General features: G+C 49.3%; 1 protein-coding gene across 1 annotated transcript; it reads right to left on the reverse strand.

Moving 5' to 3' along the window:
• Window positions 1–20: 20 nt before the first annotated feature.
• Window positions 21–11,962, reverse strand: C2 (complement C2). The gene is made up of 18 exons (XM_032340803.1): window positions 11,842–11,962; window positions 11,493–11,699; window positions 10,447–10,632; window positions 8,039–8,212; window positions 7,855–7,953; window positions 7,525–7,658; window positions 6,102–6,240; window positions 5,143–5,283; window positions 4,255–4,344; window positions 2,196–2,336; window positions 1,978–2,072; window positions 1,771–1,882; window positions 1,494–1,659; window positions 1,309–1,385; window positions 1,076–1,167; window positions 746–872; window positions 557–606; window positions 21–435 (listed from the first exon to the last, which is right to left on the reverse strand). Exons 1-18 carry the CDS (start codon window positions 11,885–11,887, stop codon window positions 265–267), a joined length of 2,247 nt encoding a protein of 748 aa, XP_032196694.1. The 5' UTR covers window positions 11,888–11,962; the 3' UTR covers window positions 21–264.
• Window positions 11,963–15,819: the final 3,857 nt, after the last annotated feature.

Consider the following 15,819-nt stretch of genomic DNA (forward strand, 5'->3'; position numbering starts at 1 on the left):
CAGGTAGAGGCACAGACGGATGAGGAAATCCTCGATTTTTATTAATTTCATAACTGGGAAGTTCCACGTGAGAGTGAAAGGAAAGTGAGTCCAGTAAGGTGGGGAGTGTGCTCCCAGGGATTCCCCAGCTTGGAAGTGCTGCACAGGACGGGGTTGGAGCTGGGAGCACAGGTGAGTCACGGGGTCTGAGGGTGGAAGTTCAAGAGTAGGAGACAAGACAGATGGCAGGTGCTGGCAGGACAACAGAGGAATCAGTGGCCACAATTAGAGGGGCAAAAAGTTCAGGATCCCCTCCAAGTGCTGCCTCAGCCAGGGCTGCTGGCGAAAGAGACTGATGTGAAAATCTCGTGGTATCTTGCCTTTGGGGGCCCTTTGGCGGGAGTTTTTATTGTTCTTGCCACAGGGGTTGTAGAGACCCCAACTCACTAGACCGACCTGGAAGAGAGAGAGAACGGGGTGGGAAGCTATCACAGCCCCAGCTCCAAGCCGCGACCTCCCCAGTTCCTTCAAAGGCCTCCTTCATCTTCCTGCAGGGCGAAGACCCTTCTCTTCTCACCTGAAAAAACCTGTGTCTCCGTTCCAAGAAAACTGCTCCCCCAGATTCTCCTGCCAGAAAAGGAGGGACACGAAACTGTCATCCAGACTCTCCTTCTTCTCCCATGTCATCAGCGCCATGCATGCTGGCCACGGGGACAGCTGTGGTCTTTCTATCAGGAATTCAGGAGTGGGAATGGGAGGGACTCACCCTTGCAGGGATTGTCATCATTCTCAGTCCCACTGCATAAGAACTGGTCTGTCACCACCTCTCTGACATCCTTCAAGTCAGGGAATGTGATTTTATCTTGGGAGACGGCCTCAATACAGCTTGTCCACTGCAACAGGGGCAGAGCAGGACAGAAGGATGAAATGAGTTGTCCCAGGGGCCAGCAGGCAGATGCTAGGCCGGGAGGAGGGGTGACACAGGGTCAGATGGAGAAAGCAGCCAGAGCTGGAGGAGGAAGGGACAAAGAGAGACCTTTGGAGAGAGCCATAGGGGTCCCATCCTCCCACGACATCCCAGGCCTGAGATCCTCACCTCTGTCCCTGTCTTGAGGTTAATGTTCATTTTTTTCCCACTCAAGGCCACAAAATGAGCAGGAATGCTCAGTTTGTTCAGAAGTTCACTTTCTGCATTCAAGGAGAAAGGGATGTGGTGCTGGTCCCCTTACCCAACATCCAGACTCCAGACTGGAGGCTGTAGCACAGTCCAGGTCATCTCTCCTAAGCCCTGGTCCCAGTTCCTCGTGTGCCCTGAGCCCCAGCACTCACCATGGTCTCGGCAGGTGCTGCCTGGGGGTCTCCGCAGAGCCAGATTGGCCTCCACCGTGCAGGGGAGGCAAATGGGCCTGAGGAGAAGGACAAGGGTCACATGGGCCCGTCCTCGGTGTCCCCTCCTGTGGGACTCCCAGAGCACTCTCCCCCAGAGGACACCCTCTCATTCCAGACTCTAGCACCTGGCATGGGTAGACATCTTCACTTTCTCTGCCAGCTTCAACAGGGCAATGTCATCACCGTAGAACTCTCGGATCCCCTGATCCTTCTTGGCAAAGACGTCAAACCCCGAGGAGATCACCACCTTATCTATACTGAAGTCTTTGCCCCACTGGGACTTAGGATCCCCTGGGAACAATATGGCAGATTAGGCTGGGCCAGGGCTCCTGAAGGTGCCAGGGGCTAGGGACCAATGGTGAGAGCTCTGACCACAGGGTCGGGAACCTGGTGTGGCCTTACCCACACTGACCCTCCACAGAGAGCTGTTCTCAGCATTGCGGAAGCAGTGAGCAGCCGTCAGGACCCACTGGTCTGAGATGAGAGCCCCCCGGCAGGTCTCCTGGCCCTTAGGCTGCAGGAAAAGAGGTGATATTCAGGGACTGCTATGTCTCTGGACCCTGGCCTCTTCCATCTTTGGGTCCAAGCCCCCTCCCTCCTTCCTGGTACCTTAATAGTGACATGCCACGGTGTCCTTTCTTGGACAGAGGCATTGGCTGACATGTTGCCCACCCCACAGATGGTGTGTGTGAGCTGGGAAACATCTGTAGGTGTGGGAACAGAGGGGGAAGGAGGTCTGTGAGGAGCGCTGTGAGCAGGTTCCCAGCCTGGGCCCCTGGCTGGCTCCATACCACCCATGTCACTCTGAAGAGGGCAAAGCTCCTCACCCAGCATGTGCTCAAAGACCTGGTACAGAGCCTCTGTGTCCTGCAGAATGAAGGCGTGTCTCTCACCATCCTTCTTGGACCCCAGCTCATTCAGTTCTCTCCAGTCCACATCCAGCTTGCCCACCCCAATGGCATAGATGTCTGATGGGGAGAAGGAAATCACCAGAATCTTATGGCTAAGGGGCTACCCTGTGAGACAGGAAACTATTATTTGGAACTCACTGGATCCTACAAAGCCCTAATTGAGTGGGACTCCCCCCCCCCCCACCTCCTATCTGACCTTATTTCCTGCCACTCCTCACCCTTCTGTCCATTCCATAGAGCCTCCTTGAAGTCCCTCAGATTTGCAGGCATGCTCCCACCCCAGGCCTTTTGCACACGCCATGCATTTGCCTGGCCCACTGCTTCCCAGACTGCCCACATGGCTCACTTTCTTATCTTTTTAAGTCACGACTCAAATGTCACCATCTCAGCGAGGCCTTCCCTGGGCTCCTTGTCTAAAACCACAGTGCCTCAGCCAATTCCATTTCCTCTCTGCTACATTTTATACCCTCCATTTGGCATGGGGCCCTCTCCACCACCCCCTACATGGTCCTTATTTACCTTGTTTAATGCCCAGAGTGGGTAGAATTGTGTCCCTCAAAAGGATATGTTCAAGCCTTAACCCCCAGTACCTGTGAAGCTAAACTTATTTGGAAACAGGGTCTTGGCTCATACCTTGATCTTGGACTTCCAGCCTCCTGAATGGGATAGCATAAGTTTCTGTTGTGTTAGGCCACCCAAGTTTGTATAATCTGTTGCACCATCCCTAGGAAACTAATACATTGCTCCTCTGGAAAGACAACCCCAGCGACACATTTTTGTCTGTTTTGTTCACAATGGTATCCTTAGAATGTGCCCAGGAGGGACCTTCTAAGTACATTTATAAGGCTGAATAAAGAGCTCATGAGTGTACAGAGGCAAAACTTCAGATCTGGTTCCTCTGTAAGGTGTAGGCTCCGAGAGAGGGGCCTGGAGCCCCCTCTTGCCACTGGAGACCCAGGGCCCACACAACCATCCCTACCCCGCCTCCAAGCAAGCATGGGTGCCAGTCAGATCTGCCCTGGAGTGACCGCAGAGTCGTCTTCTCCCATGCTTTGCACCCCTCATGGCCGTTTTTTTGGCTCCCAGGGGACCCTGGCTGGTGTGTAAAGAGCAAGATGCTCAGACAGACTGAAAGACAAGGCTTTCCTCAGGTAGCAGTGTCGCCCTGGGCTGGCCAGAAGCAGTCACTGTGGAATCTGGACAGTTAGGTCCCAAGTGTTTTCTGCGACTATGTCTTTTCAGTTTCTGCTTCTTTTTAGTAAGGTGTTTTTAAGCATTTAACCTGAACCCAGTGATGCCAAGAAGTTAAAGAGGAGCATTTGGCCTTCACCTTCCCTAGGCCAGAGTTTTAAAGAAGAATCCACTTGCCCCCGAGAGGCAGGTGGGGTTGGGGGCATGAAGAGAGGCCCCAAGGGGAAAGTGAGACTTGGAGGCTGAAAAGCAACTGCCCTCGCTTGTCAGGAACACTTCCGTCTAAAATTCTCTTCTGGTCAAAGGTCAATGCAATCTGTGTTTAGTCTGAACAAGAGAAATTGTTCCTTTCAAGGCTGCAACTGCCAAAATCTCAGTTGGTTATCTGTACCGTTAAAGGAGGAAACACCAGGGACAGTCCCTACGAGTAATCCAGGCCCTTCCTCCCTGGAGAAGTTCAAGGGCGCGATGATGGCAGCAGCCGCTCACATACACTGTCCATACATTGTTCCTCTGTTGCAGGAAACATCTGGGCATTTGAGGTGGATTCTAGCACCATCCCCTCCAGCAAAGGCAGAAGCCGCCCGGGGGCCACAGCCAACCAAAGAAATCAAGGCTGCAACCACGGGGCCGTTTGATTCCAAACTCTTCAGCCTGACTCTCAGCAGCCTTCACACAGAATGACACAGCTTGTGTCCTCGCTGGAAATGAAGGCAAGCTCCCCGCGCCCCTCCCCCATGCCCCCTGCAGGGGCAGCAGAGCTGGGAGTGGCGCCAAGCCTCACCCAGATAGTCGCTCCTCTGCTGGTTAATGTTCAGGATCTCTTTGATATTGTCCACAGCCAGCTTGGGAGAGCCACCCATGTTAGACTTTCCTAGAACGGAGGAAAAAGAATTGTCCGTCAGCTCTGGACAGGACTGCCCTCAGCCCCAGAGGAGGGGCAGGTATTCAGCTTTGGGAACCCTCACAATTAACCCTTTCCACATGAGTTTCAAGATGTTATTTACTGGGCAACCCTCTTGGGCCCCCTCCCTCTTTGGGAGCTTTGTACCCTATCAATTTAAAAAACTTTACTATTGCTCAACAGACCTTGCTTTGCTGCCCCCCAAAAAAAGGTGGAGGGGAAGATATATTATTTACTGAAATTCTCTACATGCCAAGTGCCATGCCAGGAATGTAATAAACTTCATCTCATTTTAACTCTCATGAATCCTCAGGTAGTGTGGGTATCTGCATTTTATAGGCAAGAAAACCAAGTCCGAAGGCTCTACGTGGTTTGGACACAATGGAGAAATAAATAGCCCAGCTCCACCCCTCAGTCCATCTGTCCATCCCTGCGCCTTGACACGCCTGCTTCAAAGCCACCCCGCCCCATCTAGCGACTCTAGGCAACCTCCCACCTAGTAACAATTGCTGGTATCTGTAATCACAAAGCACTTTTACACAAACTGCTTCAACTGCTCTGCATAAAAATTGTGGAAGGAAAGGCGGATAGCTGCAATTATCACCACCATTGCTGTCCTCCCATCGACGTCATCAACACTCCCTCTACTTTACAGATTAGAAACCGAGGCCCAGAGTGGCAGAGGGAGAACCAGCGTGCAGGCCTTCCGACGCCACACGGTGCTCCTTCCACTGTGCCAGACTCACTCGCGGAGGCGACGGCACCCACCGTCTGTCAGGAGGATGATGGCGTGTCGGATTTCCTGCCAGGCCGCCGTCTTCATTCCGAGGCGTTGCATCTGGTTATTCATCATGATATGGACGCTATTTAAAGCTGCATAGGTGTTTGTCCCGGTCCCATTTTCATGGTCTGGAGTATGTGAAGAGGAAGGACTCTCTTAGAAACATCCCACCTACCACCTGACGGAAGGAGCCACTCTATTCTCCCAACCATTGGAAATGCTTTTATCAACTGGCTTGATACATTCAGACCTTCGCTATCTAGACAGATTTGGCATCGCTGTCTTTTCCCTTAGAAATGCTCATTGCAGGGGTGCCCGCATGGCTTAGTTAAGTGTCTGACTCTTGATTTTGGCTCAGATCGTGATTCGGGGTCCTGGGATGGAGCCCCATGTAGGGCTCCACGCTCAGCCAGGAGTCTACTTGGGATTCTCTTTCCCTCTCCTTTTGCCCCTTCTCCCCCTTCCTCTGTCTCTCTCTCTCAAATTAATAAATAAATCTTTTTTTAAAAGAAAAAATGCTCATTGCCTGTGCCCACTGATGGCCACTCGAAAGCCTCAAGATTCAAAGATGGGGTTCCCAAAGAACTCGGGTTGTTGCATCCACCAGCTATCTCCCACCCAGGCAGCTTGACCATAGCATGGGGAGACTACTGTGGTGAGCCAAGAAAGCCAGCCCACATACATCTGGCATCAGGAAGGAGTCATAGACCCGCATGACGCATTTGGACATGTAACATGATAGAGTGAGCCATGAGCTGGTAGGAGCTGGGACTCCCCCACCAGGAACCTGAGCCCCAGAGCTCTGGGACTAGAATGCCACCAAAGGCTTCTCTCTCCCTCTCTCTCTCTAAAGTGTCCAGAATCTCTTTGCAGGTACAGAGAGCTCATCTTCCCCCCATCCCCTCCCCACGCCTGCCTCATCACCTTCATTTGACGACACCCATACCTTTATAGTTGACATTGTTCAGACTGTTGATCACTTCGGTCACATCCCGGGAGTTGTCGTACAGAACAGACATGATGACTTTGGGATTGGATGCAAAGGTGATGATGGCGACGCTAACATTGATCTCAAAGCTGAATATCTGTGAAGGACAAGGTAGAGGCAGCATGAGAGGCCTTTAAACCGAAAGCAAGAGGGTAAGAGAGCAGGCCAAGGGCCCCAGAGGAGGCAGAGAGCCTGGGCCACTTCTAAGACACTGCTGCTTGCGGGAGCCAGGAGGCTGACATCCGCTGACCATGTCCTCTCTGTGATAGGCCTCTCGCTCCTCACTGCACCCTCACATCAATTCTGTGAGAGGGCGAGATGGTCCCTCTTTTATAGATGAGGACATTGAGGCTTGTTGCCTTGCCCCAGACCACACCACCGGTACGAGGCAGAGGTTGAATTCAAACCTGTCCACACGAACCTGAGGCACTTCTCTAACTGCTATGGCTTGCAGCCTCAAGGCTTAGTGGTTACTATAAGTCTTAAGGAGAACAAGGAGCACAAAAATGGCCTTCTTTAAAATGTAGCTGGGGGCACCTGGGGGGCTCAGTGGTTAAGCGTCTGCCTTCGGCTCAGGTCATGATCCCAGGGTCCCGGGATCGAGCCCTGCATCAGGCTCCCTGCTTCTCCCTCTCCCTCTCCTGCTTGTGATCTCTCTCTCTGTCAAATAAATAAAATCTTTAAAATAAATAAAATTTTAAAATATAGCTAGGAAGAAAACATGTGTCTATGTAAACTATTGTGAAAAGCATAATTACCAAGCAAAGTGCTGGCAAGTGATTTAAACTAGTGGCTTCCAAACTCTCCTGTTCATGCTTCACGTCAGAAAAACATTCTGGGCATACAGCTCAATATCGGTGCATATATTTATAAAAAGCCACTGGGATTTATAAAGTGCATCACTATTCAAATATATTATACACCTTTTAAACACAAAAAATTGGAATTTTTGAAGGAAAGTATTAATTATTAAGTTATTGATTTAATTTAAACTAAAATTATTCAACAAGGATACCAGTACTTATCTACCACACCCCGGAGGGTTATTTTGTGTATCCTTCTGTGGAGACCGTCCTTTTAGATGATGAGTGCCTAGGAAACAGGACCTCAGGAACAGAATAGGACCTTGTTCATTCTTTGGTATCTCCCAGCACCCAGCACCCAGCACAGGGCCTAACACACAGAAGGTGCTCCAGCAGTGTTTGTGGGTGAAAAATACGATCCCGTAAATTGAATCCATGATTCCTGCATGACATGCAATAATCTGGGAGGACTTTTTGGAGGAGGTAAGCTATGAGTGGGATTCGGAGGAAGGGAAGGAACCAAGAACAGACAAGGGTGTAGGAAGGCATCCTCTGTGCACAGAATCCTATTTTCGGACCCTGTCCACCATGAGAATGGCACTCTTCTTGAAGATCTGAAAGTCGCCTTCTGACACACTCTGGGAGGCATCCAGGAGCAGGTAGAGGTTCAGGTGGCCAGAGCGCTGGATTTGGATTTTACGGCCCAGGCTTTCTGGGAGAAATGTGCAAAGGGCAGATTCACATCTTGACCTCCCACCTGCTTTCTTACCATGGGGTAGGGCTTCCCTGCCTCCCCTCCAGTCAGCTCAGCCCCACCGAGCCTTCCCGAAGCTCTCAGCACCTTCTGGGAAGTCTGCTTCTCCCCATGCCAGGCCCCGCACCCTGCTGCCCCCACCTCAAGCACTTACTTGTTTTCTTCTGGGTGGGATTGGTGGCTCCAAGCAGGTGGGAGAACGAGGCGCCCATGGCGGGGCCCACATCCTCGGGAAAGTCATAGGAGTAGGGCTCTGTGGGAATAGTCGTTGGGGTCAGCCAGGGTCAGGGGTAGGGTGCCCAGGATTCTCTGGAGGGTCAAGGTGGCTGGCTACTCACGGCGGCATATGGGCTCTGTTCCGCTCCAGGCCCCATTGGCCTGGCACTCCCGCTCCGCAGACCCCGTCAGCACCAGATTCGAGGAGCAGCGGTAGCTGACTTTGTCTCCAAGGCCAAAGCGGGACCCCGTCCGCACAGCGCCCACTGAGATGCCTGGGTTGGGGCAGTGACCAGCTGCAAGTCAACAAGGGAAGACAGCAGTGAGTAGGGACGCCCCCCTCCTCAGCCTTTCTGCCCTGCTCACCTGCCCTCTCCCTTTTCCTTCTCTCCAGACCCGTGGAGCCTCTGCAGGTCATTTGGCCTCCCCCTAGGGAGATACCACACCCCTGTGTCCTAAGAGTGTGGGTGGCACATCTTTAGCAGGGCAAAGTGTTTAGAACTCATTGCCCTGGGTTGCCAGTTAAAGTGTCCCAGAGCCAACCTGCGGCCTCAGCCTGCATCCATCCCAGAGCCCCAGGGAGGACGCTGACTGAGGAACCCAGACTGAAAATATGGATAATTCCTTAATTTCCATATCGCTGGGGTGACAATTGGGAAACTGCCAGTCTCTACTAAAACTAAATGCATCCCGGGGGCCTGGGTGGCTCAGTCGGTTAAGCGTCCAACTCTTGATTTCAGCTCAGGTCATGATCTCAGGATTGGGAAATTGAGTCCTGCTCCAGGCTTGTGCTGGGCATGGAGCCTGCTTAAGATGCTCTCTCGCTGGGTTCCTGGGTCGCTCCATTGGTTAAGAATCTGCCTGAAGGCAGAATAGGGATTGAGCCCCACATTGGGCTCCCTGCTCAGCGGGGAGTCTGCTTCTCCCTCTCCCTCTTCCTGCCGCTCCCCATGCTTATACTCTCTCACTCTCTTTGTCAAATAAGTAAAATCTTAAAAAAAAAAAAAAGATGTTCTCTCTTTCTTCCCCATCCCCCGTTCACTCTCTAAAAAATAAATAAAATTGAAAAAAAAAATCCACCTAAATGTATGACAACCTGTTCCACTCCTAGACAACATGTTCAAGGGAGGCAAATTCATATGTGCACTAATAATTTCATACACGGACACTCAAAGGGCTTTACTTATAATAGCTCCAAACTGGAAAGAACCTAATCGCCCACCTAGAAGAGAACCCATAAATAAATTGCAATCTATTTCTATAATAAAACTACACAGCAATAAAAAATAACATGGACACCTGGGCGGTACAGTTGGTAGTTGAGATCTGACTCTTGGTTTTGGCTCAGATGGTGATCTTAGGCTTGTGGGATCGAGCCCAGTGTCAGGCTCTGCCCTCAGCCGGGAGACCTGAGTCTACTTAGGACTCTCTCTGCCCCTCCCCATGGCTCTTTCTCTAAATAAATCAATAAATCTTAAAAATGAATAAACTTTCTGCCACCCAGGACCACATGAGTAAACCTCACAGGCAAAATGTTGAGTAAAGGAAGCCAGCCGTGGGACAGTCATGAATATGAGTAGGAAAACGCCTGGCTGGGCTGCGGGGGGACGGGATGGTCCTCCCATCTCATGGACTCCGTGTCTTCTGTATTATGGGTTCTGAACTATCATCCATGAAGCTCCTATAACCCAGGGACTCCTAGGAGTCCCACTCCTATCACGCAGAGCCCCTCACCATTGACAGGGCAGTGATAACTATGACAATCCCCAGGGACTCTTCGAGATGCTTACTAATGTCAACTCAATCCCACAGCAACTCCACGAAGTGGCCAGTCTTACTATTTCTATTTTAGATGGGGAAATTGAGGCATCATAGAGGGGCACCTGGATGGCTCAGTTAAGCATCCACCTTCAGCTCTGGTTATGATCCTGGGATCCTGGAATCAAGCCCCGAGTCGGGCTCCCTACTCAGCGGGAAACCTGATTCTCCCTCTCCCTCCCCCTCTCCCTCTGCTCATGCTCACTCTCTCTCATTATCTCTCTTGCTTGCTCTCTCTCTCAAAAGTAAATAAATAAAATCTTAAAAAAGAGAGAGATAGAAAATTTGAGGCATATAGAGATTAAATAACCTTCCCAAAGGCTGCCAAAGTCTGAGTAGTTTGGACCCCCGCTGGCTGCAGAGGTGAGGGACTGGAGCACAGCGTTAGGTCACTCTCTCTCTCAGCACGTTGTCCCTACAATAGCCCACTGGGTCTGGAAACCTATCTTGCTTTGAGGCACTTGGAAAAGCTGGACAGAGTGCGTGGAGCCTTTATGTTGGATCTAAAGCTTAGTGCCAGTTGCCTCTGCTGGCCTCCCTGCAGCTGGGTGATGTGTGTGACCTGTAGACCTCAGTTTACCAAAATCCAGGAATATCATTTTGGCATCAGAGACCCAGGCCCCTGTCCCCACAAAGGCACCCTGGGCATGCATCTGACTCCGAGGTACCTGGGAGACCCCAGCCCCTATTCAGCTGGGGGCAGGGCACTCACCCCCGTTGTCACACACAGCTGTCTCCCCATCCCACATGCCATTGGGGCGACACTGCCGCACAGGAGAGCCCCGCAGGGTGAAGCCGTCCTCACACTGGAAGCTCAGGTTGCCACCCACAGGGTGGGACGCCAGCCGAGGGCTGAACATGCCATTCTCAAAGGAGACTGGAGCTGGGCAGCGAACACCTGGAGGGAGAGAAGGGGAGGAGAATATGGGGATGGATGGAAGACACCTGGGCTGGGCTTGGAGGCGTGGGAATCTCCAACTAGTGGTCCAAATATTGGGCTGTTGCGTGTGAAATTGCTGCTTGTGGCAGCTGGTTGAATATTGGCAATGTCACATGGTTCAGCCTAATAGACTGGTAACCACTTCTCTCAGCTCCCCGAGGGCCATGGCCACCCCAGCCCCTCCCCTGCGGTCCTCAGGGGCCCCGTGAGTGGACTATTAGAGGGGTAACATCAGGCACAACAGGAGACCCCTTTGAACAGTCGGAATTCTGAAATCCATTGTTAAGTATTAAAAAATCACACCGAGGGGCACCTGGGTGGCTCAGCGGGTTGAGCCTCTGCCTTCAGCTCAAGTCATGATCTCGGGGTCCTGGGATCAAGCCCCGCATCAGGCTCTCTGCTCAGCAGGGAGCCTGCTTCCTCATCTCTCTCTCCCTGCTGCTCTGCCTACTTGTGATCTGTCTCTCTCTCTCTCTCAGTGTCAAATAAATAAATAAAATCTTTTTAAAAAGAAAGAAAGAAAGAAAATTGTTAGCTACTATGAAGGAATCCACCGTATTCCTAGTGAATCACTAATAACCTTCTCTCACTTATGGAGGAACAGTTTAAAAAAAAAAATCACCCTGAGAATTCCAATCATCCCCATCAAAGCCTTCTTCCAGTGCCTTGGTATGGACAAGGAACAATGTCCTACTCTTTTGAGAAGCTCTGTGGAAGAGCGGCTTTTGCCGTGGGGTAAGCCCCATCCGGAGCCGGTCCTAAGCAGAGGCTCTGGAGTAGGTGGCCCCACCCCGAGCAAGGCCCTTGGTGAGCCTCACGTTTGCAGGCTGCCTTCGTTAGCTCCTTGGATCCCAGGGTCTGCCACCGCCCGTTGCTGCTGCACAGTCGGGAGGCTGGAACTGGGTAGTAGCCCATTGGACAGGAGTAGGTGAGGACACTCCCAGGGGCCCAGCCATGGCTAAGGGTGAAAGTGCCACCGGAGATATTCACATTCTGAGGGCAGGAGGGAGCCTCTGCAGCCAAGCCTGTGAGCATGGGACACAACACAGAAATGCGGAAAAGATGAGAACAGAAAAGCAAGAGCAATTGTCATTTCCAAGTGGGAACTCGATGTGGCCAGCACCGGCCTCTTATGCGAACCTCAGCATTCCCCTCCCCAGCTCCTACCTGGGTACAGAGGCAACAGGCAAAGCAAAGCCATCAGTGGGTCCATGGTGTCCACCTTGGGGCAGAGTGGCAGAGAGCCGGCAGAGCGAAAAGGTCATCTGACTTCCCCGAAACCCTGAGCTGACTCAGCAGCTGATTGGTTTGCTGCCAGAGAAGGAAAACCAGGGAGTGGCAAGGGGACTGTGCTTTTTTTTCTTTCTTTCTTTTTTCTTTTTTTTTTTTTTTAGATTTAATTTATTTCAGAGAGAGAGAGAGCATGAGCAGGGAAAGGGGCACAGGGAAAGGAAGAAGCAGACCACTCACCGACACCACCCCCACCCCCACAGCAGAGAGCCCAACTCGGGGCTCAATCCTAGGACCCTGGGATCATGACCGGAGCCAAAGGCAGACACGCTTCACAGACTGAGCCCCACCAGGCGCCAGGGGGGTTGTGCTCTTGGCAGGAAAAAATAATCAGGGATTGGGGACTGAGCTGGGAGGACAAAGCCCTTGCCCATCTCCCTAATCCCAACATAGCCTGCTCAGTTGATCTGCACCATGGACTTGACAGACCACTCTCAGCCTCCATCCTCCTCCCCCCCAACACATGCCCTTGCTCGAATAGTCTAAAGGACACAAACCCTCAAACCATCCACGATATTGCAAAATCGTTTATTTAAGTCTCAGGTTTCTCTTAGGTGTTGCCAAGTGGCCTCTTGAGAGAGGCCTGCAATAGTCTTTTCTTATGGAACATAAACCTCCAAGAGACTGAGGCTAATTTTCTTAGAAATTCTTGCTATAGGGGAAGAACTACAATCTTTTTATTCCTTGTAACACTTCCGCAGCAAGAATCTAGAGATAAAAATGAAATCAACATTTAGTTTTTGGAGACTAGAAAATGTTTAAAACACTTTTACGGAAAGTCCAGTAGAAAAAATTCCCAACCCATAAAATAAATAAGTCTGGGATTGGTTACTCAAAAGAACAAAAGTATTTTGCAATTTTGGACATGCTTTTATTTTTTTATTTTTCTCCTTCTTTTTTTAAAATTCAAATTCAATTAATTAACATATAGTGTGTTACTAATTTCAAACGTAGAATTCAGTGCTCATTACATCACATGCCCTCCTTAAGGCCCATCACCCAGTTCCCCCACCTCTCTCCCTTCTGGCAACCCTGTTTGTTTCCTATGATTAAGAGTCTCTTATGGTTTGTCTCCCTCTCTAGTTTCATCTGGTTATATTTTCCCCTCCCTTCCCCTATGTTCTTCTGTTTTGTTTCTTAAATTCCACATATGAGGGGCACCTGGATGGCTCAGTCATTAAGTGTTTGTCTTCAGCTCAGGTCATGATCCCAGGACCCTGGGATTGAGCCTTGTGATGGGCTCCCTGCTCGGCAGGAAGCCTGCTTCTCCCTCCCCCACTGCCCCTGCTTGTGTTCCCTCTCTCCCTGTGTCTCTCTCTGTCAAATAAATAAATAAAATCTTAAAAATTTTTTCCATATATGAGTGAAATCATATAATTGTCTCCCTCTACTTATTTCGCTTAGCATATACCCTCTAGTTCTATCCAAGCTGTTGCAAATGGTAAGATTTCATTTTTTATGGCTGAGTAATATTCCTGTGTGTGTGTGTGTGTGTGTGTGTGTGTGTGTGTATCACATCTTCTTTATCCATTCATCTGTCGATGGACATCTGGGTTCTTTCCATAGTTTGGCTATTGCGGACATGGCTGCTATGAATATTGGGGTTCAGATGCCCCTTCGGATCACTACATTTGTATCTCTGGGGTAAATACCCAGTAGTGCAGTTGCTGGGTCGTAGGGTAGCTCTATTTTCAGCTTTTTTTTTTTTAAAGATTTTACTTATTTATTTGACAGAGAGAGATCACAAGTAGACAGAGAGAGAGGCAGTCAGAGAGAGAAAGAGAGGGAAGCAGGCCCCCTGCCGAGCAGAGAGCCCGGTGCGGGACTCGATCCCAGGACCCTGAGATCATGACCTGAGCCGAAGGCAGTGGCTTAACCCACTGAGCCACCCAGGCGCCCATATTTTCAGCTTTTTGAGGAAACTCCATGCTGTTTTCCAGAATGGCTGCACCAGATTCCCACCAACAGTGTGAGAAGGTTCCCCTTTCTCCGCATCCTCGCCAACATCTGTCATTTCCTGACTTGTTCATTTTAGCTATTTTGACTGGTGTGAGGTGGGATCTCATTGTGGTTTTGATTTGCATTTCCCTGATGCTGAGTGAGGCTGAGCACATTTTCATTTCCGTTACCCATCCAGATGTCTTTAGGGAAATGTCTATTCATGTCTTCTGCCCATTCTTAACTGGATTTTTTGGTTTTTGGTTGTTGAGTTTAATATGATCTTTACAGATTGTGGATAAAGCCCTGAGCAAATAAATTCTGCAAATAACTTCTCCCATCCTGTACACTGCTTTTTAGTTTTGTTGCATTTGTTTCCTTTGCTGTGTCAAAATTTTTTATCTGGGTGAAGTCCCAAGAGTTCATTTTTCTTTTGTTCCCCTTGTGTCTGGAGATGTGTCTAGTAAGAAGTTGCTATGGCTGAGGTCAAAGAGGTTGCTGCCTGTGTTCTCCTCCAGGATTTTGATGGTTTCCTGTCTCACACTGAGGTCCTTCATCCATTTTGAGTCTATTTTCGTGTGTGGTGTAAGGAAATGGTCCAGTTTCATTCTTCTGCATGTGGCTGTCCAATTTTCCCAACACCATTTGTTGAAGTGACTCTCGTTTTTCTGTTGGACATTCTATCCTCCTTTGTCAAAGATTAGTTGACCATAGAGTTGAGGGTCTATTTCTGGGCTCTCTATTCTGTTCCATTGACCTATGTGTCTGTTTCAGCTTTGGTTTTCTTTTTCAACATTCCCCTGGTGATTTGGGGTCTTCTCTGGTTCCATAGAAATTTTAGGATTATTTTTCCAGCTATACAAAAAATGTTGATGGGCACACCTGGGTAGCTCAGCATTTAAGTGTCTGCCTTTGGCTCAGGTCATGATTCCAGGGTCCTTGGATCAAGTCCCACATTGGGCTCCTTTCTCGGCAGGGAGCCTGCTTCTCCCTTCCCCTGCTTGTGCATGCCTTCTCTCTCTCCCTCTCTCTCTCTTTCAGAGGAAGGAAGGGAGGGAGGGAAGAAGGAAAAACATTGACAGTGTTTTAATATGGATTGCATTGAATGTATAGATTGCTCTGAGTAGCATAGACATTTTAACAATATTTGTTCTTCCAATCCATGAGCATAGAACATTTTTCTATTTTTTTGTGTGTGTCTTGCTCAGTTTCTTTCACAAGTGTTCTATAATTTTCAGTATACAGATTTTTTGCCTGTTTTGTTAGGTTTATTCCTGGGTATCTTATGGGTTTTGGTACAATTGTAAATAGGATAGATTCCTTGATTTCTCTTTCTTCTTTCTCATTATTAGTGTTCAGAAATGCAACTGAATTCTGTGCATTGATATTATATTCTGCCACGTTGCTGAATTCCTGTATAATTTCTAGCAATTTGGGGGTGGAATCTTTTGGGTTTTCCACATAGAGTATCATGTCATCTGCAAAGAGTGAAAGTTTGACTTTGTTGATTCAGATGTCTTTTATTTCTTTTTGGTGTCTGTTGTGGAGACTAGGACTTCTGGTACTGTATTGAACAACAGTAGTGAGAGTGGGCATCCCTGCCATGTTCCTGACCTTAGGGGGAAAGCTCTCAGTTTTTCCCCACTGAGAATTATATTCACTGTGGGCTTTTCATATATGGCTTTTATGATACTGAGGTACATTCCCTCTATTGATGTACCTTTAAATTACAACCTGCAATTGTATGAAATATGGAAGTAAAAAAACCCTAAGCTAATGTGCTAACCCTCCATCCCACAGAAGTCTCTTTAATACTTTGTCAAACAATGTGGGATATGAAGATTAATTAAAAATGAAGATAAAACATTTCTGAAGTGATCATTTAAGTCTGTGAAAACTCTTTTGACTTAAGAATAA

This window comes from Mustela erminea, chromosome 4, assembly GCF_009829155.1.
Source record: "Mustela erminea isolate mMusErm1 chromosome 4, mMusErm1.Pri, whole genome shotgun sequence".
Lineage (NCBI taxonomy): Eukaryota > Metazoa > Chordata > Mammalia > Carnivora > Mustelidae > Mustela > Mustela erminea.

Bases quoted from the DNA above. Each gene is read 5' to 3' on its own strand.
- C2 (XM_032340803.1), bottom strand. From the start codon at position 11,887: ATGGACCCACTGATGGCTTTGCTTTGCCTGTTGCCTCTGTACCCAG. The intron at 1,660-1,770 runs GTAAGGCCACAC...TATTGTTCCCAG, and splicing joins TCTGTGGAGGGTCAGTGTGG to GGGATCCTAAGTCCCAGTGG. The intron at 1,386-1,493 runs GTGCTAGAGTCT...CCTTCTCCTCAG, and splicing joins AAGATGTCTACCCATGCCAG to GCCCATTTGCCTCCCCTGCA.